A 27,190-nucleotide genomic window follows, 5' to 3' on the forward strand; every position below is an offset into this window, starting at 1 on the left:
ACAGGTCTAAAACAGCGATTTCCAAACATGAGTACCCATGAGAATCAATTGGGAAGATTTTTTAAAATATTGGTCCTATTGTCCCACCTCAAGCGCTGAGTCAGAACCTCCTGGGAGTCTGTACTGTGCAGACTGAGGAACTTCATTGAGGGGACAAACGTGGGAATCATCAGCTCTCTTAGGTTGCTTTGGTTTATGGAGCAGTGCTATGTTCTGAATGTTTGTGTCCACCCCTAAATTCATATGTTGAATCACCTAACCTCCAAAAGTGATGGTATTATAGGTGGGACCTTTAGGAGGTGATTAGGTTATGAGGGTGGAGTCCTCATGAATATGATTAGTGCTCTTATAAAAGAGACCCCACAGAGCCCCTTCTAACACGTGAGGATACAAGAAGTCTGCAACCCGGAAAAGGGCCCTCACTTGACTATGCCGGCGCCATGATCTTGGACTTCCCAGTTTCTAAAACTGTGAGAAATAAATTTCTGCTGTTTAAAAGCTACCCAGTCTGCGATATTTTGCTATAGCAGCCAGAACAGACAAGATTCACAATGTGTCCACAATGGTTGTGAGAGCGCATAGAAGCCACCTGGTTGTGTTATATGAAAAATCTCTAAAGACACATTCTATAGTAATTTCCCAAATATTTGTTGCCAAGGTTTTACCAACATCCTGCAGTTGTTAGAATTACAGATTAATAAAAAGGAACTTTTCCTCCCATATTCAACTGCCTTCTCAGTATCCCGTTTAAAGGTGTAGCAGACATCTTAAAATGTGTAAAATTGAGCTCCTGATCTTTCCCCTCAAACCCTTCCTAGACCACGTCTCAAATAATGGCAACTCAACCACGCCAGTTGCCTAAGCCAAAAATGCAGTGTTATTTTTGGTTCTTTTTGTTTTCTCACACCTCATGTGTATACAATGAGAAAACCTCCCTCCTTCCCCCATCTACATTGCTATTATCCAGGGCAAGCCCCCATCATCAGCTCTTGCCTGGATTCTCCCACTACTTGAACTGGTCTCCAAACAGGTTTCCTAACTCTTATTATAGATATACATATATACACATATAGATATATATCTTATATATATGGTCTCTTAATAGGTCTCTCCCTCCTCCTAGATAGGCATTTCCCACACAAGAGCAACCATGATCTTCTTAAAGGAAGTCAGATTGCATCCACCATTGCTTAAAACTCTCCAATGTCTTCTCATATCATTCAGAGAGTAAAAACCAGAGACCTTACAACATTGTTGTAAGGACCTCATGACTCTTCCCCTCCTGTCCCCGCCCCACCTGACTCTCTCCTGAACCCCTACTACTCCCCGATTACTAGCCATCCTCCAGCCACACTGGATTTGTTGCTGTTTTCTGAACACACCTGGTAAGATCACCTCTCTCAGGACTTAGCACTTGCTATTTCCTCTGCCTGGAAGGTTCTTTCCCCAAATGTTCACTACCTGATTTTAAGTAGTGAATCCTCCTCTGCAACACCTCCTGCTTCACTTTAATATTTCCCTCTTCTGTTTGTTTTGCTCCATAAAACTTTGACTTCCTGACACAGCATTGTCCAATGTAAACTTTCTGCAATGATGGAATAAGTGGCTATTGAGCAGTTAAAATGTGACCAGTGAGATGGAGGAACTGACATTTAATCCAATCTTATTTTAATGAATGAATTTAATTTAAATTTGTAAAATTTATTTCAATTCATTTAGTTTTTATTAATTAATTTCAATGAAATTTGAATCTAAGTAGGCATTTGTTGCTAGTGGCTACTATATTGGACAGCACAGTTCATCTAGAATCCATTTCTTCATGTTTGATGATGAAGGGATCAAGATTCCTTTTTACAAAATTTATATACAATTTCCCCCAGCACTACTGGTTAAAAAGACCATCACTCCTTCACTTACATCAATGCCACCTCGGCAATAAGTCAACTATCTATATATAAGTGAGTCTGTATATTGATTCTCTATTTTGTTTCTTTGGTCTATTTGTCTATCCTGGTGCCAATCACAAACTGTTTCATTAGCCTATCAGTATAATGTCTTTATATATGGTAGAGTCCTTCAACTTTATTTTTGAAGAATGATTTGGTTCTTCTTGTCCCTTCAAATAAGCTGATAAATTTTAGAATGGTCTTGCCAGTTTTCACCAAAACAATTGTACCAACAAACACCCTGCTGGAAACTTTAATTTAGGTTTGCACTGAATTAATACCTAGTTGGGAAGAATTGACATTTATACCATATTGAGTTTTCTAATCAATGAAAATTTTATATTTCTCCATTTATTTAGGATTTTAATTTATCTCGAGAGCATTTTATACTCATCTGTGTAGAAGCTTGGCACATCTTTCATTAGATTCATTACCATCTATTTGAGATTTTTGATGCTATTGAAAATACCATCTGCTAAAATTTCATTTTCTAATTGCTTATTGCTAGTATACAGAAATAAAATTAATGTTTATATTAACTTGATATCCAGTTATCATCCTAAACTTTAGTAGTGTATCTGTAGATTGTTTAGAATATTCTCAATACATAACCTGGTCATCTACAAATAATGAGACTCTTAGTTCTTCCTTTCCAGTATGTATATTTTTCATTTCTTTCTCTTGCTTTATTGCATTGGCTAAGACCTCCAATACGATGATGAACAGAGTGGTAACAGGAGGCATTCTTGTGTTAATGCTAGTAACAGGGGTAAAGCTTTCAATATTTCACCATAAACTGTGATATATGCTGTAGGTTTTTTTGTGGGTACTCTAACAAATTAAGGAAATTTCCTTCTATTGGTAATTTATTGAGTTTTCATTTTCTCTTGTGTCATGAATGGATGTTTAACGTAATCAAACACATTTTCCATGACTATTAATTCCTATTTAAATATATGTAGGTAAGGAATTCAAGAACAAACTTCATGTTTATATACATTTAAAAAGCAAATATTTTTCAAAGCTTTCACATGTATCAATCACCTCAGAGAAATTAAGTCTATCCTTTTTGTTTTGGGACTTAATAAGACATAGTTATTAGAAATTCTACACAGATACCAGATGCACAGAAAATAACGACAACATTTTAAATTGTTACCATTAAACTACTTTAAAAGATTTACGTTAAGTTTTTCTACTGAACAATATATATTTTAATCCAGTTGCAAATTAGGTCAACTTTCTAATTGTTTCATTTTAATTTTGTGTGTTTAAAGCATTCATGCAAATGTAACTATTAAATGAAAGTTGATTAACTCACCAGTCATATTGCAATATAGAAGAAAGGGTTCTAGGGGACCACTTCCATCTGAATCTATATAGTAAAACCCTGAAGTATTTCCTCTATGCTTATAGGCTTCACATGACTGCTCATAGATAGCTGTAAAAAAAAAATGGATCATCATAAATGGTATAGTATAAAATGAATCTCTTAAATTTTAATTTAGACATAAAATACTCCAAGTCTTGAAATTTAATATGTACATTACTGACCAGGAGAAAGATAAAACATACTATAAAACAAAACATTCTTTTTTTAAAAAACTAATATGGACAAAAGTAGGTTAGATAGAAAAAAAGAAGAATGAGGTTGTATTTTACGACATTTCATTTTATCACTAAAGGAATATGAGATTACTTAGTCACAGTGAAAATTTGGTTTATTTTTACATTAGGTACAAAAACAAAAGAGAAGACAGGTGTTTTTTTGTGTATGTGTGAGGAAGATCTGTCCTGAGCTAACATCTGCCAATCCTCCTCTTTTTTTGCTGCAGAAGACTGGCCCTGGGCTAACATCCATGCCCATCTTCCTCCACTTTATATGGGACGCAGCCACAGCATGGCTTGCCAGGCAGTGCGTCGGTGCACGCCCAGGATCCGAACCAGCAAACCCCGGGCCACTGCATCGGAATGCGTGCACTTAACCGCTTGCGCCACCGGGCCGGCCCCAACAGGTGTTCTAATGTTAAGACACTTACAAGTATAATGTGACATGCATTTTGGACATCCATCCAAATGGATCTTTTGACATTCATTTTGGAATTTCTAATTCTAGCATCACCTTCTAATAACACCTAAAGCACCATATACAATCTCCTTAAACAATCTGTTGTTAGCCAATAATTATGCAATAGAAAAGTTTCAAATAATGTTGTAACTATTCTCCTTTCCCACATAAAATTATCTATAGATAAAAATCATTTTTTCATAAAACGAATATGATTTACAAAGCTCTTTATCAATAATTTTAAAATTAATTTACAAAAGAAACTTTCTCTAATGCTCTGTAATGAGAATTCAAGATAATTAAAATTCAAAGCAGAAGAAACATTTGTACAAAATATACCCCAAGTGGTATCAATGCATTTTGATCCATAGGGTGTTTTTGATTATACAATTATATATTTGCCATGTACAACATTTGATATTAACACCTGTACCTGATGTGCATCTCTCACTGAACACTCGGCCAAATGTACTGATAATTTCCATCAAGCTTTTTATTCTATGAAATAAGAAATCAATCATCCCCTGAATGTCCTTCCCTGATCTATTCTAAATTTTTGAAAATTATATTAATGAGTTTTTAGACATATGAAATAATGTAACTAATTTGCTCAGTGTTACAAAAATTTCAGATAATCATACAAGTTTGCTTCTCCACTCTTCCACAATCTGATGGCTTTATTCTGTTGCTATTATATATTACATAGATGGAAATATAAGCATGGATTGCTTTCCAGTCACATTTGTATATTGTGCAGTGAAGTGGGCACGTAAAAATAGTTAATTTATTCATTTCTATATGCACATGCAAATGTTCATAAATTCCTTGAAAGATGTTGGCAGGATCGACACACAACTTTGGAGTGAGGGCTGGTATTAGACAGGACACGTGATTAGAGGAGGGTTTGGGGAGTAGTTTTTGCTTTACATATATTGCTTGACTTTTTATAACATGACTGTTTAACACATTATTTTCTAATACAATCTTTTAAAAGACCCATCCCTGCCCCCTCCTCTACTCATGATAAAAATAGTGATGGCTTCACTATAACCAGGTTTGTCATCCTGGCCCCATTTCTCAGAATGGTTACTGGCAAAAAACCCTCAGCTCCATTTAGACTACCTGCTCAAGAACCTAATAAATTAACTCAATGATTAGATCAAATTGTGGGCCACAGATGAAAATACTTATTTACTTATTATCCCATTTTTTTTCCTCAGAGCTGTTTGTGTTTCTATTTAGATTCAGTCATTGATAAAAATTAAAAATAAAGAGTCAATTAAAACACATTCAATTAGTTTTCTGTTGGAGTTAGTACTACAATGGGGATGATGGAGGATATAAGAAATTAAAATATACTGTCTCTCTGCTAGCTGGGTGACCTGGGTCAAGTAACTTGGCCTCTGGTTACATGAGGTGTGGCTTTAGCAACAGCAAACATTCTTCACAATCTTATGAGGCACGCCAATATATAAGTTGATGCCGCAGGAATGACTCTGGCCACAGTGGCGGAGGCTTTAAGGGGTGGAGCCCAGAGCTTCTCCTGATCATGCACTCTCCAGCCCTGAACAGGACTTCTGAGATCCCCCTTAGGATTCCCCAGGATGGGGAGCCCAGGATTCCAGTCTCAACTCTGGCAGGGTTGAGGTGGTCATCAGAATTAAACGAGTTGGGACATATAAAACACTATACCCGTACCTGGCATTTAGAAATTACGCAATGAAATTAACTATTATGATTAATACCATTATCCAACATCCTTATCCTCATCATCCTCATCAAAGGTGATTTATCAATAGAATCTAAGGATCACCTATTCTGTATTGTACTTATGTTCATCCTTAGCTACTTTGTTTTCTATACATATTTTCCCTTTGCCAGCTAGCCTACTCTTTTCTATTCTGTTTTATATTACATATTTCTATAAGTTACCTTGACTACTTTATGAAAGGAGGTGTGGATTGAAAATTAACTAGAAATTGACTGGATGCTAAAATTCGGGGTTGTACATTCCAACACATGGTTGCACATACATGGACATATATACACACAGCAGTGAAAAGGGAGACGGAACAGGAAATGAGAAGAGGCAAGAACAAGCAGGTGTGTCCAGCTTACAGTTGTGGCAAGTGGCTCCCCTGTAACCAGTGTTTGCACAGTTGCAGTGGAAGGTGTTCCAGGACTGGGAGCATTCACCACCATGTTCACAATAGTTGGGCAAACACCTAAAGAAAGGTGCAGATACAATCACTCTTTTTTATTTTGAGATATCATAAAATATTGATCGTTTATTCATGGTCATGTGAAAGAAGAATGTCTACACTAACATAAAGAGTAAATTTAACACGACTCATGGTTATTCAGTCTGTTGTTACGGCACTTGAATCACAGAACTAAACCTTAGATTGATAAATTCATCAGATTTCAACCAATTCTCAGGTAGTTGTGACTGCTTAATTTTTGACATGTTGTACTACATCAGAGTCCTTTCTTTGCCTTAAGTGACATAAAACTGATCCAATATGTTGCCAGAAATATCAATAGCTTACATAAAATAACAATGTTTAATCATATTGATTTACTACACTGAATATTTAAAGGAAAAAGGAATACAGAAGAGGGAAGGAAAGAAGTGGGAGGGAGGGTCATCTTTAGTTACTTGGCATATACACTCAGGAGTATTGAAGGTGTTTGTACAGACACACAAATTCCAAGCAGTGTGTCAGGGCGCCCTAGGGGGCTGAATTGAACTCACAGGGGCTCCCGGGATATTATAAATTTTTAAGAGAAATACAAGTATACTCAACATCTGTCTAATATTGTGCAATCTACTAGCTTGAGGCGGCTCAATTTCAACATTCAATCATCACACGTTCCTTTTAATGATGTCCTATCTTTGAAAAGCCAGAGTTTTAGTAGTTGATAAAAAACAAGTACCATGTCAAATCAATGTTGAATAAAAATGAAAGTGGCAGTGTCTGATCTGATTCCAAGCTTTGAAAAGTCGTACAGTACCCAACAAGTAAACACGTGCAATTACTAAGTAATTGTGTTTAATTAACAATAAAATTAAAATATTTTTCAAATTATATATATATTTGTATATCTATTACTTTTTCAAAAGATTACTAAATGTGTTGTTAGGACATAAATATTTATAAAGTTGTTTGGACCTAAGCCACTTTTTAAATGAAAGTGTTAGGTATATCTTTTGGCTTGGGAACTGTGAAAAAATTATTGAAATAGGTAGGGCACCATGAATGAAAAAGTTGGGGAGCTTCCATTATCAATTCAAACAGCCCTGATCAGATTGTCGATGCTTTTTTAGAATTTAGATTGAAAGATATATTGAGACTAAGGCTTGAAATGCTCTCATCCACCCCAGAATAAAAAAATAAATAAACTACAAAACCTGTCAAGAATATATTCGTAATGGGTTTCTGCCACTTCCTTTATTAAAACTAAGGATGGGAACTTCATGTTTTGCTTATAGGATTTTTCCAATTTTAACTGAAAATAATGTTATTGATTTTTCCCAATAAAAAAATAGATATCCACTATACAGAACTCAAAAAAGCCAGGAAACAATAGATAAGAAATATAATTTACAATCTTTTATTATATAAAAATTACCACTATAAATATATATATGCACGTGTATGTGTATATATATTTATTAATATAACCATAACATACATGTTATTTTGCAAACTGCTTTTTAAGAATTCAAAAGTAAATAATGGGCATCATTCCATGCCAATTAAATTTATACACATTTCAGCATTCTTATAGATTCATAGGAATCCATTCAAAGACCATTTCATGATTTATTTAATTTTTTAAGCATTTCAAATCAATAACAATCTAGAAGAGGGAAATTTTAAAAAATTAAAACAATGACAATCCTAGCTGGTGAGCAGAAAAGAAAAAGGACAGAGCAGACTATTCTTTAACAGACCTCAAATGATGTTTTAAAAGGAGGCAGATGTAAGTGGCTATACCTAAAACTCTAAAGAATGAATCTTTAATTTTTGTGATACATGTGCTATTTCTATTTGATTTGCTGCTGAAAGATAATGAATCCATTTTCCTCAATTCTTGTTAGACTTGACTTTTCACGTTTTTTAATTACAATGTGTAAGACTGGATTGTGGATTTTATTTAAATTCATCATACGGTAGTTCTGTTTGACTATCAGTAAGTAACCTTTGGCAAATCACATTGTATAGTGAAGCACTGATTCTCATATAATGTCCTAAACAATTGTATTTACAGTTTTCTCCTCACTAGTCATTCCAATACAAAATAAAAAAATCCATCAACTCATTTTCTCTAGCCTCCAAAGCTTTTCCTTACCCATTTCCATCATTATTTTCATTACTTGTGAACCTGAACAAATGCATACATCAACATGCCCAAAACTGAAGTGACGTGTATGATTTTGGTTTATCCTGATTCCCTGTCCATTCCAATTTAAATTTCAAAAGACTTTTACTTAATATAAAACTTGGCTGCAATTAATGATGTTAAAGCAAAAATCTATATAACACTATTACATTTAGGAAAATTAAACAAAGTTAGGTACCTATGGGTCCTAGGATAATGGTGACAACCTGAATTCAAATCTCATATCCTTCCTCAAAACTATGAAATCAACAAGAACCAGCCCCTCATGCCCCATCTCCCCTCTTTTCCCCCCACAAATAAACAAGCCATGCCTTCAGTATTACAGGAGACAGAATAACACCATGATCTTCAAATCAAGTGTTAGCAGGAGAACAAACACCACGTGTGACATAAGAGAGAAGGAATGAGGGGAGGCTTAAGGGGCTCCTCAGAGAAGAGGAAAGGGAGAGTAGAGGACCAGAGAGAGGACAATGACCAGCCTGAAGGGAGGATGGTATGATGGAAGCTTGAGGCCCAAGCCAGTGGATGGGTGGTGGGAGTGGACTGGGAGAACAGCCTGATGGAGATCAGAAGGCTGCAGGCTGGGGAAGCCAGGAGGCAGGTGCTGGCCCTGCTGAGGTCGCCATGGTGAATGCCGTCACACAGAGGCCTCTTAGTTCTTGTCAGGAGTCTCTGTAGCCCGGTGTCATTTGAGACCAGGGACATACCACATCCTCTGCACTTAGGGAAAGGTGGATGATGTCAGGGTTGACACAGTGACCTTCCCCAACTAGTTGATATTCTCAAAAAGTTGATATCAAAAGATATACCTAATACTATTGTTTAATAAGTGGTTTAGGTCCAAGCAACCTAATAAATATTTACACTCTAACAACTGTCACCCCTGCCCCAGCCCCACCTGAGTTTCTGCCCCAAGGTATGGGGACACGCTCAGCAGCTCCTCTTGCAGTTCTGTCCTCACCACCATCAAGGGACTGACGGCCCTCACCCCTCAGTCACCCTCCACCCAAATTTACTGACTCCGGGCCACCTTCCCTGCATGACCACAGAGGACAAGGAGAGGGCTTCTAGATGAGTGTGTGTGTGTGTGAGAGTGACTGTGTGTAAGGAGGATGTGAGTGTGTAAGGAGTGTGAGAACAATCTTATGAATGGGTGGGTGGGTGTGTAAAGATGTGTGGGTGGGTGTGTGTGAGTGTGCATGGGTAGTATTAATGAGTGAAGAAGAGGTATGTGAATGTGTGTATAAGGAGTGTGTGTGGTAAGGAGCTCTGGGATATGTGAGTGAGCATATGAGTGTGTATGTGTGCGTGAGAGACAGCGTGCAGTGACCATTCATGTGTGTAAATGACTGTGTAATATGAGCGTGAGCATATGTATTAATGTATGCACACTTTTATGTGTAGGTTTGATCCAACTTAAAGTTAGTTAACAGTTAAAAAAGGACTATACTACATAGTTTAAGTTCCTGTTAGATTTTTAAATATATTTTTAATGTTCCTGTTTGTTTTTAATTGCAACGTATTAAACCATTAAATTATGTGTTTATTATACACAGATTAAATATTAACCACAATACATGTGCACCCAGGGAGGCTGTGTGGCATGGCGGGGAGACATTTCAGGGGGACTTTCCTGGAACCAGAGGGCTTGGATTTGATGCTGGGCTCTGCCTCTTAGCCATGTCATCTCAGCCAACCTACTTAACCTCTCTGTGCACCTGTTTCCATATTTATAAGAAAAAAATACTACTAAGAACAGCTTCTAAGGCTTTTTGTGAGGACTAATTTAAATACATATTAATTAACTAAAAATTAATTTTAGAACAGTCATTGCACATAGTCTCTCACACACGTACACACTCATAAACTCACATACCCAAAAGCTCCTTACATACTCACACAAATCCTTACACACACAATCATACAACTCCTCACACATTAACCCACGCACATGCACACACAAACACATGCGCACACTCACACACATCCACACCGTCCTCACACACTCAGACACTTATAAGGTCATTCACACATGCATTCCCACACTCCTTACACACTCATGTCTTCCTTACACACAGTCACTCACATACCTAAACTTAAATGCTAATTCATGCTAAGTGCTTAGCATAGACCCTGGTAAACAGATTTTTTTAAAAAATAAGACTCTATTTAATAACGCTTTGGAAGCGATGTCAATAGATATAGCACATAAGACCAAAATAAATGAATATATGTTTTCTTCTGAGTATAAGAGAATGAGTTTAGAGATACATTTGGAAATTTAAATGGTATACAAATATAAATTACTTTGATTTTTGCTATTATTTTTAAGATTGCTGGAGTTACTGTTAGCCTAAAGTTTTTCTTAAAAAAAAAAAAAACCAAAATCATGCATAGTCAATTGTATATCTATAATTTGTTCGCTACTTCTCAAAAGTGTTTTTTAGGTGTGGTGCTGAAACCATACATTCTCCAAGTGTGCTGTATTATACTCTGCCTTACAAGTGTGTAGCTCCAGAAGGCAGGAAATATGGGCTGCTTATATAAAATGGCATCTTCAGAGAAATCCACATTGGAGAAGTGTGGATCTACTTATACCAAAGGAATTTTCTGCAATCTGAGATGGTCAACGTCACTCTACCACTCACAGTGTGGATGACTGAACCTCCCTACTGATCCCTGAGGGCTGTTACCCATCGGAGGTGGGGCTCCCTGCCTCTGCAACTGAACCCCACCTTGAGAGAGCAGGTCCAGGCGGCCTTGCTACATGCCCTCCAGAAATCAGGATTAAGGTTCCAGAGCTGGTGTGGCTATAACTATGGAGAAGGTTACTGTCGTTTAATCCCCACAATCAAGCCAATTGAGGTTTATTGTCTAAATTCTCCCTTTACATATCACCTTTCATTATAGAAAGAATTATTTTATCTACAAATTGGGTTAAATAAATAAACATGTATTCACAGCAAAATGATGTCCTTCTAATCCATTGCTAAATAAGTTTATAATTAGTTTTTCTACACATAAAACAGTATCTACTAGTGTTCAAAATAGGATCAACAGACATTGATAGACTAAATGGGCTGTCAGATATAAATAGATGTGTTTATCTTGATAAAATGTTTCATACAACTAAAAAGTTATTTTTAAAACTCAGAATTTCCACATTTATTCAGAAAATATACTGAACGCTACTACAGGGTAGGGGCTCAGTTTGTCAGTTTAATTTTTTTAAATCTGTAACGGCTGTGACATTCCATTGAACTCAATAATTAAAATCAACAGCCTTGACAGTAAAGCATGACTGGCAAGATTATTTGGCTAAAGTTGCCCATGCCTAAAAATACTTTTAAATTATTAACTATCAATCATTATTTTGAAAGTTGCTTGTCCTCCACAATTAACTCCCAAATCTCACACTCCTGTGTCGTGCACTGGAGTTCCTATTGAAACTATTGGATCAGCCTTATGCCTTGATCAATACTACGGCTCCAAAATGTTCCAGAGGAGAGGTTTCTTTTCATTTTCCCTGCAGAGAAGTTAGTAATGGTTGTTAAAGGCACACATTAGGAGCATAGCAACCAGTTAAATTCTTAAGCCTCTGAAAATATTACTCAGCTGTCAGGGAAGCAAAAGCCAGTTTGATAACCAACCACATAGGTCTCTGACTTATTGGTACCTGATGATCAATATTACCGTCAGAGTGTCCAAATCTATTGAGTCTAATGACATATTTTTGGTACATTCATACCCACCTAAAATTACAGCAGCATCAACACTATCTTTTGTGAATTGGTAGCATGTGTACATATAAATAACATGGTCATATGACTCCCATCTAAATTTTATCATTGCAAATATGAAGTATAAAACTAAAGGCATATTTCCCTTCTTTCTATTGTAAATATAATCCATTTCCTGTGGAACAGATGATGGTGGGAAAGACGAGAGAAAAAAATGTTCATTTTATGTATGAATTTCAATCTGCTCCCAAAAGTTTGAAAATGGACGGGTCAAAATAAGGAAATGAAATTGTCCTTACCTGTCTGTGATTCCACATGAGTCTATCTGAAGGTCACTGAAGTTCCCAAGGGAGCCCTGCTGAACTGAAATCAGATCTACCATCTTGTTACTGATAGAAATGAGTCTCATACAGCCCTGAAATCCACCAAGTGGATTTTTACATTTGGATCCCAAGCTGTTGTCAGGGCAACCTGATAAAAACAAAACGAAGAAAACCAGGAGATATCATAATGAATCAGGATTCAGTATCAAAGAATACTTCATTAAAAAAATAAAATAGGCATTTATTTTCTTAAAATTAAGAAGAGAAAAAGCCCTTTGCAGTCATTATTAGTTTGATCTAAATTACAAATTGCAATTCCTACGAAGTATTTCTTTTTATTATCATGGGATTTATAGGAAATTATTACTGCTATATTAATGATGTGCAAGGATATTAATTTGATCCATATTTTTAAAGTATGCATATTAGCTCCAGAACCCTAAATAAGTTATATACCACTTAAACACAAAAACTTAGTCTTTTGGAATGAAAAAGAAGAGCATAAAGGATGAAAATGTGCACTGTAGAGAAGAAAAGATGAATCAATAACAGTGAAATACCTTTGTATTTAAGCCAACTATTTGGAAAAGGAGTTATACTGATTTGGAATAAAATTACCAACTATTTTATTTAATTAAATGCTTTACTTTCATATGCATATAAGAGCTGCATATACATGCATTTTAATAAATCATAATAGCTTAATGTCAAAAACATTTCACCGTTTGATTTTATTTATTCTTTGCCTCATAAAAGAATGTTCCACTTACATTGGTTTTCTGACATTTATCTAAGATTTGTTTATAATTATTTAGATAATAAAGAAATATAATATTAATCATTATTGTCTGCGGTTTAATGATGCTCTAAGCATTTCTCTATTCAAGTGAAATAAATAATTTTATGGAGTATAAACACATATATTATATTTATGTATTTTTCATTAATCTTTCTTTGCTGTTATGGTTTTCAACCACTATTCCAATTTCAAAGAATAAGAAATGAATCAGCAACTTCTTAATTCCTGTGCAATCCATGCTAGTTTGCTACCTGAGAATTTCCATTATAACTAAATATTTTGACTTAGGATATTTCCCCTTAATGCTTTGTTTTCCTAACAAAATACATTCACATGGCAAGTAAAGGTCAGCATTCATATTTAAAACGATTATCAGGCCACTGAAATATTATATTTTAACCAATGAAGATTTTGAAATTTAAAATTTAATATATCAAGAAAAAGTGATGAAAGCTTTTCAAGCACCAATTTACTGTACATGGTACTACACACATTTTCAGTGCTTAAAATTCTTCTGTGGTATAGGATATGCTTACCATAATCTCAATATGTCTTCTAGATGACTTATTAACCAATTAAGAATGTTAAAATAAAAACCGAGAGGACAATAGTTCAATCATATTTTGGGGCAACTACAATATGCCAGGAATATGAACAGCTCTGCTAATCTCCTTTTCTCCAGGTGGTGTTTCCTGACACATTTCAAACTATTTCAGAATAAAATAAATTGTGCAATATGCCTGTAGAGAACAAAACTAAGCAAACTCATAGTCACAAGGAAAGGTCATGGAACTTGACAGAAAGCACAGCATCATATCACGAGGAACTTCATAGCCTTAGCTACCAGGTTTAATAAGCAAGAGATTCTAAGAACAAAGAAGGGTTCAAGCCAGGTGAGTCTCATTAGCCAATGATAACAGGCATCCACAATTTAATATGATGCAACAGCAGAGCAAAGTTCAGCACAGAACCCATTTGAGATGAAAGTTCTACAATATGAAGATTTCTGGGGAATACTTCATGCTGAATTAATGGCTGGATGCATTACCAGAGGCAGTCAGCATGTTCAGCACCTCTGAGGATGACAGATAAATTATCACTGTATGTCACAGTGCCACGTGTGAGATGTCGAGTTTGACTTCATGGTGGTATAGCCAGTTCACTGGATGGAAAATGTTTGATTCACACAAACAGGAGTGTGAGAATTCTGCACACAATCCAGTATCTCCAGCTTGTGCTACATAGTGTGTTACTCAATAGCACAAAGATTGCATAGAGGAATATACAGAAATTAGACATTCATCCATCCTCAATCTGGAGAACTCAGATTTAAAACTTATAATTTATAAATGATAAAAGCTGAGCACAATGCACCACAATGCAGTCTGGCTTTTTGAAAAGCACTCATTTTGGGGGGAGAAAAAGTGAAAAATGATGGATAAAGAGTGGAATTTGGCATGGCATATGTAGGATGCTGTGAGCCCAGGAATAGTGCACTCTTCCAATATGACAGTCACTCTCAAGACTGGCACGGGAGGGAGATCCAACCCAGGCTGTTGGAGCAGACAATCCTTTGCAGTGGAGTACTGTGGCCATGTTAGACCGATTGCACGCTGATAACTTAACTGGCAACTTGCAGTTGAATTTAGAGAGAAGTGAAGGAGAACTGACGGGAAGTGTCTCCAAACATGGGATATTCATCTACTTGAAGATAAACTGGCTGAAGAATTAACTACCTAAGAAAAACTTTCCACCTAGATAAAATGGATCCCAGTAATACAGGGGACTCTCACCCACACAGAACAAAAGGTTTTTGAGGGTGACCAACCATCACAGTTTGCCCTGGGACTCTGGACTTTCATTGCCAAAATTGGGAAGAGCTGGTCACCCCATTGCCAGTACCACTTAGGCAATTGGGGCCGCAGGGCCAGTCCTGCACTTTAGCGGGGGGCCCTATACTCCTCCAGCCATGCTTTGGCCCCAGCCCCAGGAGGCCTCACAGGGGAAGGTGATGAGCCCACCTGGAACCCTCTCCTGTCCACTCCACTCCCAGAATCTAGAATTCCCAGCCCAAAAGCCCTAAGCGGGCTTCCATAAGGGAGACTCCCTCTACCAGTCCCTGGAGGCACAGGCTGGGAGGAGGAGAGAAAAGTGGGGCAGCAGAAGGCCTCCTGCTTTCTTTTGGACCCTTGCTCCAAGCCCTGGAAATGTTAGATGGGGTTTGCAGGGCATGTATTTAGTGATGAGTAGAGTCTCATGCCAAACATATTCTGGTACTAAAGGATGCCAACAGGGAAGATGGTTAATAAACAGAGATACCTAAGTAAACTTCAGATTGGTTATTTTTTTAAAAACACCTGAAGTTTGAATTTTATTATGGAAGCTTCTACAGTATATTGTTTAGGAACTTAGGAACACCTCAAAAGATGTCAAATTATAAAGAACATGAGAAGAAGAATAAACCCTAAATTCAAAATCATGTTTACCTAGGGAGATGAAGGAATGTGATCCTGGAGGGACAAATAGGGTGTTCATAATATTATCTTTCTAAGCTTGGGAACACATGTGTAGGTGTATATTTTTTGAAAAATAATTAGTATTCTTTAAAATGCATACGTGATGTAAGATATGAACAAAAGAGGAAACTGGGTGCGGGATACACGGGAATTTGCTGTATATCTTTGCAACTTTTCGGTAAATCTAAAGCTACTCAAAAATTCAAAGTTTATTTAGATAATGGTGTATATCATATGTATCATAATAAAACCAAGCAAAATGATAAAGTGCACATGTGATATATTCCACTATAAAATAATATTATAGGATAAATAAAAGCAATCAAATTTTCTACAAAAAATAGATAGGCATCTTTAAATCTGAACAGGAAGGATGTAAAATACTTTAAGCATGATTCTATTTTCATGATTTACACTTTTATCCAGTCTACTATTTCTATCCAGTCTTTTTTTTTTGGCACATTTAACAACATACCTGTTTTTTTCGTATCTCTTTTAGGGCTTCTAAATCTTTTCCTTTGAAATGAAAGCTCTTGGTTAAGATGTTCTATACATGCTACCATTTATTAAAGGAATATGTTCTTATGGACTGTCATAAAATCAATCATATATTCCATAAGGTTTTCTAAACAACTTGGTGTAGAAACGAACAAATCTCACCAAAGGAAGCAATTATATCTTTTAAGATTGTTGGCATTCTGCTGCCTTTCACAGTAACGTATTATGTTGGGTTTTTCATTTGTTTGTTTGCTCTTAATATCAGATTAATGACTGATAATCTGTCTGCTTATTGTCAATTCCTAGAAAGGAATTCGTATTTTATTGATGAATAATAAAGATTGGGCTACTTCCACCAAATTCCAAAGTGATTCCAGAGAGAAGTAACTATTAAAATGGAAAATAACAATAAGAAACAACTCAAGTGATGAATAGAAATGTCTTACTACTAACAGTTTACAGCTTTTCCTTCCTAATGGCAAATAACGTTTTATTTTAATTTTCCAGTGCTAAAGACTCATTTCTATTTCCAAGGTTTCCTTTTCCAAGCTTTTAGTTCAATCAGACATCCACTGGGCAGGTAAATGCTTCATTTGTTTTTGTTCTCTGAGAGAGATGGCTTGGTGTTGAAGGCTGATGCCCTAATTTCATCAAATGTATTAGTGCATTATTACTCAGCAATGAGAACAGATTTCTACGGCTAATTAAGTTAGATTATTTGTTCATTGGCATAGTATTGCCCTTCTGCATTGGGCAGTAGGAAAGCAATATGGATGCTCCAGAGGAGCTAAGAGGCATGATCAGGAAAACACTGCAATAAAATCAGCCCATAAAATCAGAAAAAAACATATCAGGACCATTTAACATGAGGAAAATGTAACAAAGTTTGAAAATAAGAACTGAAGAGGGTGGCCTGCTTGCAATCAATCTCATTATAGAAATCGTAAACATAAGTAAGTCCACCTCAAAGAAACGTATTTTGGGTCACAATTTGTCATCTTGATCCAGTCCACATTTCCACCCCCAAAGAAAGAGAGAAATTATTCTATAGCATTGACATTGGTGAAAACAGGATGACTTCCCCAAGACACAGGGGTAATAACTGCAAATATGGTTCAATTGCCCATATGGCCTGACCTCTTCTCTTACCTCCAAAATAATAGGTGCCACCTGAATAAATCTGCTCAGGCCCCAGGGAAGGAGCAACAGAAGCCAGTTGGCCATCCACTACCACACTCAGGTGATGCCTTTTGGCAGATAAGGAGATGGAATGCCACTGTCCATCATTTAATCCAGCACCTGGAGGAGATAAGATCAGTTTGAAGAGATATCTCTCAACAGTGAACACTGAGTGAAGTTGGTTAGAAACAGCAATAAATACATCACTCAAACAAGTACAACACTCACACCTATTAATAGAAGGAAACAAAAAGGAAGAGAGAAAAGGGAGGCAGGTGGGAAATCAGCACCCTCTATGGGGAAAATGGTGCATTATTATCTCTCCCTTTCTTAGGGCCGCCACAGAGAGAACAAAATTCCCAACTTTGGACAATCCTAAATGGTTAAAATCTTTCAATTATTTGTCATGGACTAATTTTCAGCTTCTATCATGTAAATTACTTTTTATGGGGAGGGGTTTGGTAAAAGCACAGATATTTTCCAAAATTCTAGGTTATACCCAATAAAATGATTTATCTGCTTATTTACACTTTTCTGTAGTCATCTTTCATAAAATTAGAGTAGCATATTTATCAAGGTACATCAACTCTATCATGACAAAAATATTTGAAGAGATAATAACGAATACTGAAAGTTTACCAGTATAATGCAAAGTTAAAAAATAAAGCAGTGTGTAAAACCATATTTAACAATGGATCCTCATAATTTGCAGATGCCACATATGCAAATTCACCTCTCACCATAATTTATCTGTAACCCCCATATCAATACTTGGGGCACTTTTGGAGTCATTCACAGAAATGTGCAGAGCAGAGAAAAATTAGAGTTGACTGACACACGTATTTCCAGCTGAGATCAAACAAGGGGATGCTTCTTGTTTCAGCTCTCCTACATAAACATATTTTTCACATTTTTGCGCTTTTTGTTGGTGATAACAACAAAAACAGTAACAGTAATGAAGTGCTGTCTAGTGTTCCTAAATGCAAGAAGGCTGCGACGTGCCTCATGGAGAAACTACATGTTTAGATAAGCTTCATTCAGGCATGAGATATAGTGCTGTTGGTCGTGAGTTCGATGTTAATGAATCAACAATATATATTAAATAAGGTGTTTTTAAACAGAGTCACACATAAAACAAGGTTTGTATTGATCAGTTGACAAAAATGTTGTGACCAGAGGCTCAAAGGAACCTAACCTGGTATTTCCTCTAGGAGCAATGGTTCAGTATTTGTTAATTCAGTGTTCACAGCACCTTTATAAAACGTAACTATTGCAAATAATAAGAATTGCCTCTATGTATGTGATTCTAATTATATTCCTAATTTTTGCATTAATATCAAAAAGGACTGAAAGGAAATATCTCTACATATAAACAGTAATTTTTGCATGAAAGAAAACTGTGGTTGTTTTTATTTGTTTTTATAGTTTTTCTGTATTTCCCAAGTTTATATATATAATCAAAAATTGCTATAATCAAAAATCAAAGTTTCCTTATTGCCACTAAAAAACAATCTCTAGTCCCTTCTAAGGCAGTCCCAGAGTCATGAATCCATGAGATGGTGTAGCCTTTCTCCCTTAAAGGGAATTAAGTCTACAAGGGGCTCTGTGGTTAACTACTTAGCAGACAGGTGGAATCTAAGCATCTCTATTGTGGATTTACCACTAAGGTTTACATCCATTGAATATTCAACTCCCTATGATTTTGCAGATCAAATTAGTGAAAAAAATATAAGCACTCCATTAAACCCAAAGGCAATGGGTCTCTTTTCTGATACTGTGTGCAATTTCTTTATTTCCCCAGCTATTTTCAACCACAAGCTTTCAGATAGAAAAGGCACAGAAGCTCCCTTAGATGATGAAGCTCTTTGCCCTGGACTTATTTAGTACAACACAAATTCCATCCTGGGCACTGAAGCTCATTTTTACATGACATCCATGAAGCAAAAAAGATTTCCAAAGACCCAACTCTGCTTGGTTTGTGAAAGATAATGAGAAAGACCTGAAAACTGAAAAATGAAGGATGTAGGTTAGATACTTTTAGACACATTTTCTAAGATTGGACTCTGAAATAGACGGCTGAATAGAGTTATATAATCCCTGACGGTATGAGATTGGACTAAAATAAATCAAATGTCCCAGATTTGTCATCCAGTGCTTCCTTTAAGAGGATACATTTAGAGTGAAAATCCTTGCATTGAGCTTTGCGTCACGTGCAAAGACCCTTCCCACTCTCCCTGCCCCGACCACATGTCTCCTACCAGCTCTATCTCAAAGCACGGATGTGCCTACACACATGACTTTACTCATGTTACTCCATCTTAGGCTTTCCATTGGTCTAGGATGTCATTTCTCCAACTACCTGTGGCGATGAACATTTTCTTTTCTGATATATTTCAGATTCTTTTATAAAATTCAATAAAAATGAACTTCTAAAAAAGTTAAATAAAGAAGACATTTAAAATGCAAGCCCACTGACTGTGTGCTTAGATGTTGTAGCAATATCTGATTGCTGTCACAGTTTTCTAAGAGCTTAACCTCAATTTTTATACTCATCTTAGTAACAAGTACTTCACTGACCCAGTACTAGTCCTGGGACCACACTTTGAGTAGCAATGCTCTAGGTAACTGCAGGGTTAGGCATGCATCAGACAAAGGCTCAGGGACATCTTCTGTCAATAAGGAAGCCGATCTAGATTAAGAACCAACAACTGCCAGGACAGCCCACTCTGTAATTTGACATAGTTAAATGCACTCATCCAACCAGCTAGCAGGTTATGAAGTTGTGCTGTGTTTGTGGGGGAGCTTCATTTAATAAACATCATTCACTTATCACGAGAAGATTTATTACCCGTGAATGGGATTTATTACTCAAATTAAATAAGGGAAGATCCATTTAATTCATTTCACCTAATGCTACATAACAAAAAGGATAATTTTTAAATCAAATTCTTTTTTTAAGTATGGATGGTCCTCGACTTATGATGTTTCGACTTCTGATTTTCTGACTTTATGATGGTGGCAAAGCAATGCACATTCAGTAGAAACTGTACTCTGAATCTTGAATTTTGATCTTTTCCCAGGCTAGCATTTGTATTTTTTTCTTGTTCATGATATTAGGTAACTAATGCTAATTCTAGTACACTGTTCCTACCACTCATAACTTTTGAATCTGGAGGAGGGGCATGTTGTTGTTATAATAATAAAATAATAATAATAACAGTTTTATTGAACTGTTTATTCATAACAGGTGCTGTGTGCTTTATATGCACTGTGTCATTTAATCTTCAACACCGCTATTATTATTCTCATTTTAAATAAGGAGAAAATGAGGCTCAAGGAGGATAAACAAATTACCCAAGGTAGTATCCAGCTGGTGAGCTAATTCCAAAACCCACCCTCTTCCCCGCCTGCAGGACAGGAAGTCCTCTTATTTTTTGCTCACATTAAACAATTAACTTTGAGAGAGAGGAAAGCAGCCCTAACAGCTAGCAACATGCCTGGTACTCTCAGTGAGGCCTTGGTGCTGTGAGACGTTGGCTGGCACTCAGAGCAAGGCCTTGGTGTCCTCCTGTTGAACATAAACAATCTCATAGAATGCCAATATCAGACAAGGTCACTCTGTGATGACAATGAAATGGGGCCAAAAAAATAATCAAGACTACTTTGTAATCTTGTCTAAGCACAGACAAAAGCAAGGATACTGTGCAAACCACAAAAATACCAAACTATTCTCTCCTGCATAATAGAAATGACAACTGATTTTTTTTTTTTTGTCATTTACCAATGACAGCTTTAGCCTTATTTCATTCCCCCACCCTTCTAGATAGGATTTACGAAGATACCTAATCATACAATTACCTTCACTTCCTGACAGCATTTAATCCAGAGGAATTTTCCACTTCCTTGAAACATCCCCACAAATCAGTTAACGCTACCCAAAATCCTGTAATAAGTCATCCTTAACACCTTCGCAGTGAGACACCCCATGCCTCCCCACACTGTGTGTTCCCTTGTTGCAATAACAAGGGAACCCAACTTGTTTGATTACAGGGGTGATCACTGCGGTCTTTGGGAGGAAAGCATTGACAATTCCAATGGAAGAATGGAATAATAAATGGAAGTGTTTGCAATTGTAGGTAGTAGGAGAGAAAGAGTAGTTTACTAGAAATCTATCCCTCTCCATTTCTCTCTCTCTCTTTTCTTCTTCTTTTTCTCCTCCTCCTCCTCCTCCTCCTTCTTTCTCTCCCTCTTCCTCTCCCTCTCCCTCCCCTCCACCCTTCTCACTCTCTCAGGTCCAAACCACATAAACACACAAAATACAGCAGGAGGAAAAAGGTTTATATCTTCTCCCCCTTGTATAGAATCTTCAGGCACCAGACCTAAATTTCCACAGGAATACTGTGACAGCTTAGCCACCATCACCCTCCCATAAGACTATAATAGACATCCATAGGGTAAGAATTATAAAGAAAAAATAAGCCTGCTGTATAGGGTAAGTTGTTTGCAAAAGTGTAAAAGGCAATTATACAAAGGCCATTACTCAAAGAGCAACAGAAGGGTTTTCCCTGTTTCCGAACATCTTTCAGCGCTCTGACACAGTGCCAGAATTCCTGTATCTACTACCTACATCCACTAACCAGAATTAAAGATCCAGACGCCCAGATTGCTCTTGCCAAGATGAAAATATGGAGGTCATTTGTGCCTATCACTTTAGGAAAGTGGACTTTAAGGGAGTGACAGGGTTATAACCTGAAAGGTAGGAATATTCTGACAGTGAAAGGGAATAAGGGGGAATGAAAAAAGGTTTCTCCTGGGTAGGGCAAATCAAGAGGGCTGCTCCATGGCCAGGGCCACAGGAATCACGAATGCCTAGGAAATGAAAAATGCACATCTCATATTCCGCAAGCCTGCATCTGCCAGGCCCTGCCCACGGGAGCAAGAGGCTTGTTGACAGCCTGATTTTCACCTTTAGGCAAAAGCAGCAGAAATGCTAAAATCATAGTAGAAACCTCAAATTTGACAATAAAGAATTTGTTTTGAATAGGAAAATATAACTGTAATGTTTGCTGGGTTTTTGATGCCATCTGAATGATTTTTGCTTTGACATCTATAAAAGTGACAAGGACTGAAAATATTTTGTGTCATGATGGATTTTGCAGTACTGCTAATATATTTTATAATTTAGACTAATATAATATCTTTAGTATTTCAAAAATGATATAGGTTGACACAATATTTTCAAAGAATTCCAAATGACAATTTGCAAAACTGTACACCACATTAAAAATGTAGCCAGATAATTCAAACATGTGCACAATTCAGTTCTTCCTCAATACAATTTAATTTTTATTCCATTGTAAAAGATATACATATTTTGAGTTTTTAAAACATATGATTAGTAATTTATATCTCCAGTAGCTAAGAAAGACTGAGTCATCCTTATAAAACAGAAAGATTTAATATAATATGATACTGATTCATCAATAAATACTTGATTCTCTTTAAAGAGTCATTCTAACACATTCTGACAACTGATTTAATTATCAGTGTCCACACGAAAGTCTTCCCCTACAAGAGAACAAATTGACCACCCACCAAACTACCATTTAAATAGTCTACTTTCAAATGCAAAATGTACTTACCTCACTGAAACTAGCAGAAATTAATATTTTAAAAGAAACTGAAAAAATGGGGGTGAGGAGTTGGTAAGGCCTACTTGTGTTATCTGAAGTATAAGAATTTTACTATATTGACATTCATATTTAGTCTAAGCTCCTTATAATAGCCATGAAAACAATCACACTAAGTCATATGATGCCATAATGGATTATACTGTATATGGATTTAGACATTAATTTAAGATTTTTAAATCATTCAGGGTATTCTATATAGATTGACACCTAGTAATTTATTAAGTATAGATGCTATAAAGTGTTTAGAAATGAACTAGCTTCATGGGGCTCACTACAGTAACATTTTAGTGAAGGAGTTTCTTTAAGATGCTGAAAATTAGGCTTTGAATATAACTACTTCAGAGGATGTCAAATACATCACAATAAACTACACATTAACGGCAAGCTTACATTCTTAGGCCTTCATTTTAGGGAGCCTATTAATTATTAATATGACAGTGATGAATTTATTTCCTTTTGTCAGGGCTGCAAATCTACCACATTTTGAGCATCACATTAAAAAGTCACAGCACAGGACCTCCTAAAAATTATACTTAATATTGAACTTTCAGCTCCTGCATCTAAACTGCAGTGATATATGAACAACAAAAAAGATATATAAATACTAGACCTTAGTGTATCCACTTGTATACTTGCTTTTCTTATATTTAGTTTCTGACTGTTTTTTTAACTTTCTTTCCTCTCCCAGTCATAGTCTATTAATTTTGGTCATAGTTAATACAGAGGAGTGGTACAGTGGCATCTTTAAATTGTTTTTAAAGATCATTTATTAAATTGATGTAGCAATTTACCCCAACGTGACCTCTAGTTGCTTGGCTTGGGTGTTATTCTGTATACATGAAAATGTGATGGAGATCCCTTGTCAAGAACTATATAATTTTAATGAAGGGACAAAAATATCCTTCACCCAAAGCACTGACCTAAATTAGACATTAATTTTCCAGACACTCATATAGTACCCTTAATTATGTTACTTCTAATCTTTGAAATGATACCGTAATGCGTAGAAGTGGAGAGAATTGCATTTGGTAGCCGAATGAGGAACTTTGCACGAATCTTTTCATCCTCCCAAAATATATCCAACTCTATACAGAATACATCAGCAGCTGAAGTTACTTTGACTAAGTCTTTACGTTTGACATTCACACTAACATACAGATATGGATACAGATGCAAGAAAGACCTCTCCCTTTCTCTCACAGACCTGATAAGACTAGTAGCTGTGTTAGACAAGCCTAGTTTTCCACTGAAGACACCCAGTAAACTTTTGGGTCATTTCAAAGTCTTTCACATTTTTCCCCAAACACATTTCCTCAGGATATGTTGACTTATCTGGTGTGGGCGAGACGGTCATGGAAGGAAATTTCTGTTCCTCCACAACTATCACTTTGGTTAATAAGAACTACCAGTGTTGGAGCCAATTTAAAAGGAAATTGGAATCAAGCTCCTCTTAGGAAGAGTACTGATAATCTTATTAATTCAAGTACTCATTTATTAAACAAATATTAATTTTTTGGTTATGCATAAAATTTTATGGAGAAGGGACAGAGAGATAATGAAATCTTTCAAATCCATATGCTTTGCCTGCAGGAACACACTTATTACCTGCTGTGATGTCATTGGGTAATTTTCCTGGCTGGTAGAGATTCAGCTTAAGTTTTCCATCATTAAGAAAGAGAAGGAGACCCCCTGAAACCAGCTGAAGTTCACTAAAGAGCAGAAGTCCTGCCTTGTTCCAGGTTCGAAATTGAAAAGCGGCAGAAATCTGTTCCTCCCCGGAAGGGCCTGGCAGTGCTAAGTAACTCCTGGAGCTCAGAAAAGTCATGGGCACAGACTGCGGTTGTGAACAGGAAAACGACACATTTCCCTGAGAGTAAAGCAAAAGGAAAAGCTTTAAGAACGACTCGCACATCACGTTAGTAATAGAAATTGAAATAGTCACAAAGGCTGTTTATCCATCTCATATTATCCTCAATTTAAAACAACATATAGCTATCACCATGAAAATTCAGATCCTTGCCATACATCTTAAAGGTTCTGCAAATCCAATGATACTACGGGCAGGCAAATCTTTCCCTGGGTTTTCTGGGTGAAATCCTTTTCTCCCCATCTCTCACCTTTCATACAGGCATCTAACTCAGAATAATTGAATTCAATAAAAACGTATTTAAGCCAACTCTGTGTTTTTATCTTTTCCTTTGCTTTCCTTTCCCACTCATTCTACTCTCTTGCTACCTTTGGCTTCTACATACGTGTGTGCGTGTGTGTGTGTATATATATATAGTTTTAGCTATATGCACATACACACACACTTAAATATATGTTTATGAATACATACACCTATATACTAGGCATTATTTGTTTTATAAAAATAGGAGCCATGTTTATATCTTTTACTGTACCATGATTTTATCACTAACAAATACCTTATGGAAATCCCTTGGAGTTATCTGGCATAAGCCTAATTCCTTCTTTTTATGGACTGCATAATACTCTACCATGTGAATGCTCCAGTTTTTACTCAGTTGTTTTCCTGTTAACATGCACACACTTTGTTTCCAGGTTTTGTTTCTCCCAACAATGCTGGAATACACAACTCTGCATACTTCTGCGTGTGGTGGTGTTTTCAGTTCCACAGAAGAGGGTTCTAAATATAGAACTACTGTGCCTATATGTTGTAATAAATATTTCCAGCTTCTTTTCCAAAAAAAAAAAAAGTTAAAACACTCCACCAGTAATATAGGAGGATATCCTTTTCCCCACATCCTCGGCAGTAATATGTATTATAAACCTTTTAAATTTGCACAAGTTTGATGACAAAAATGCCAAAGTTATATAACATTCTCATTTATCTGGCATTTACCTGACTAATAGTGAATCTGAGCATTTTTCATGAGTTTGTTATCCTTTTGGACTTGCTTTCCTCAGAGTGGTCTGTTCATATCCTCTGCCCATTTTTCATTTTTCCTTTCTTTTTTAGGTTTTACATCGGATGCTATAATGTACAATGTACTACTTACATTCCTTTTTTTTTTAACTATTCCTGTCTTTTTCTTATCACTATGCCCTTGTCATCAGATTTACATGTATTATTTCTCATCTAATGGTTTTAAAATAGATCTTCAAGATACATTAGAATTGCATAAATTTTCATTAAAATACTGTATATAAAAATTATTTTGTTATTAGAGTAAAATATATATATAAAGGTTTTTAAAAACTTTAAGGTCTGAATTATTTAGAATTAATTCAGCATGTTCCTTAACATGCCTCAGAAATGAAGGTAAATGTTTCCATTTTTCCTGAAAATAATCTTTACCAAATTTTCCAAGTCTAGATCTGAGAAGTCAATGAAATCAACTTTATTTAGAAGTATACACATTGGAATTAAACCATTGAGTCTTGGTTAAACAAAGACATTTGGCTGTGTTGTGATTCTGTTAAAAGTGAATTAGCTTTCCTTGTGGACAAATATCTTGTCCCGATGAATGAAATAACAAAAGCTGAAGAATAAACTACATGACCTGTAATGTAAAGGCATTCTTAGACAAACAAACCCAGTAAAAATGGAAACATTTTACTAGCCACAGTTTGGTCTTACACTTCATTTGGACAGCTGCCTGCTACCCTGCAGGAAGTGAGTCTTCTTGCCAATGAAGAGTGGGTGTTAGTTGCCTGAGCAGTTTCTGGAAACTCATTTTGCCAATGAAACATACACATATATCTATCTATAATTTTATTTTTTTTCTAAATCACTTTCCCTTTTACAAAAGAAATCACTGGAGGTGCCGGTGGAGTAGCAGTTAAGTTCACGCGCTCCCCTTCGGCGGCCCGGTGTTCACAGGTTCTATCCTGGGCAAGGATCTACACACCACTTGTCAAGCCACGCTGTGGCAGTGTCCCATATAAAAAAGTAGAGGAAGATGGGCATGGATGTTGGCCCAGGGCCAATCTTCCTCAGCAGAAAAGAGGAGGATTGGCAACAGATGTTAGCTCAAGGCTAACCTTCCTCAAAAAAAAT

At 36.3% G+C, this 27,190-nt stretch overlaps 1 protein-coding gene across 1 annotated transcript in view; it reads right to left on the reverse strand.

Annotated features, from left to right (window-relative positions):
- The window catches only part of CNTNAP4 (contactin associated protein family member 4), a 234,948-nt gene that overhangs the window by 66,417 nt on the left and 141,341 nt on the right, over positions 1-27,190 (reverse strand). Inside the window, exons 8-12 of the mRNA XM_004437095.3 lie at positions 24,775-25,036; positions 17,447-17,596; positions 12,461-12,632; positions 6,133-6,239; positions 3,268-3,387 (exon numbers count right to left, since the gene is read on the reverse strand). Coding sequence (XP_004437152.2) covers positions 3,268-3,387; positions 6,133-6,239; positions 12,461-12,632; positions 17,447-17,596; positions 24,775-25,036 — 811 coding nt within the window. The remainder of the gene's footprint in view (positions 1-3,267; positions 3,388-6,132; positions 6,240-12,460; positions 12,633-17,446; positions 17,597-24,774; positions 25,037-27,190) is intronic.

This window comes from Ceratotherium simum, chromosome 30 (assembly GCF_057802395.1).
Source record: "Ceratotherium simum simum isolate JZ-2026a chromosome 30, ASM5780239v1, whole genome shotgun sequence".
Classification (NCBI taxonomy): Eukaryota; Metazoa; Chordata; class Mammalia; order Perissodactyla; family Rhinocerotidae; genus Ceratotherium; species Ceratotherium simum.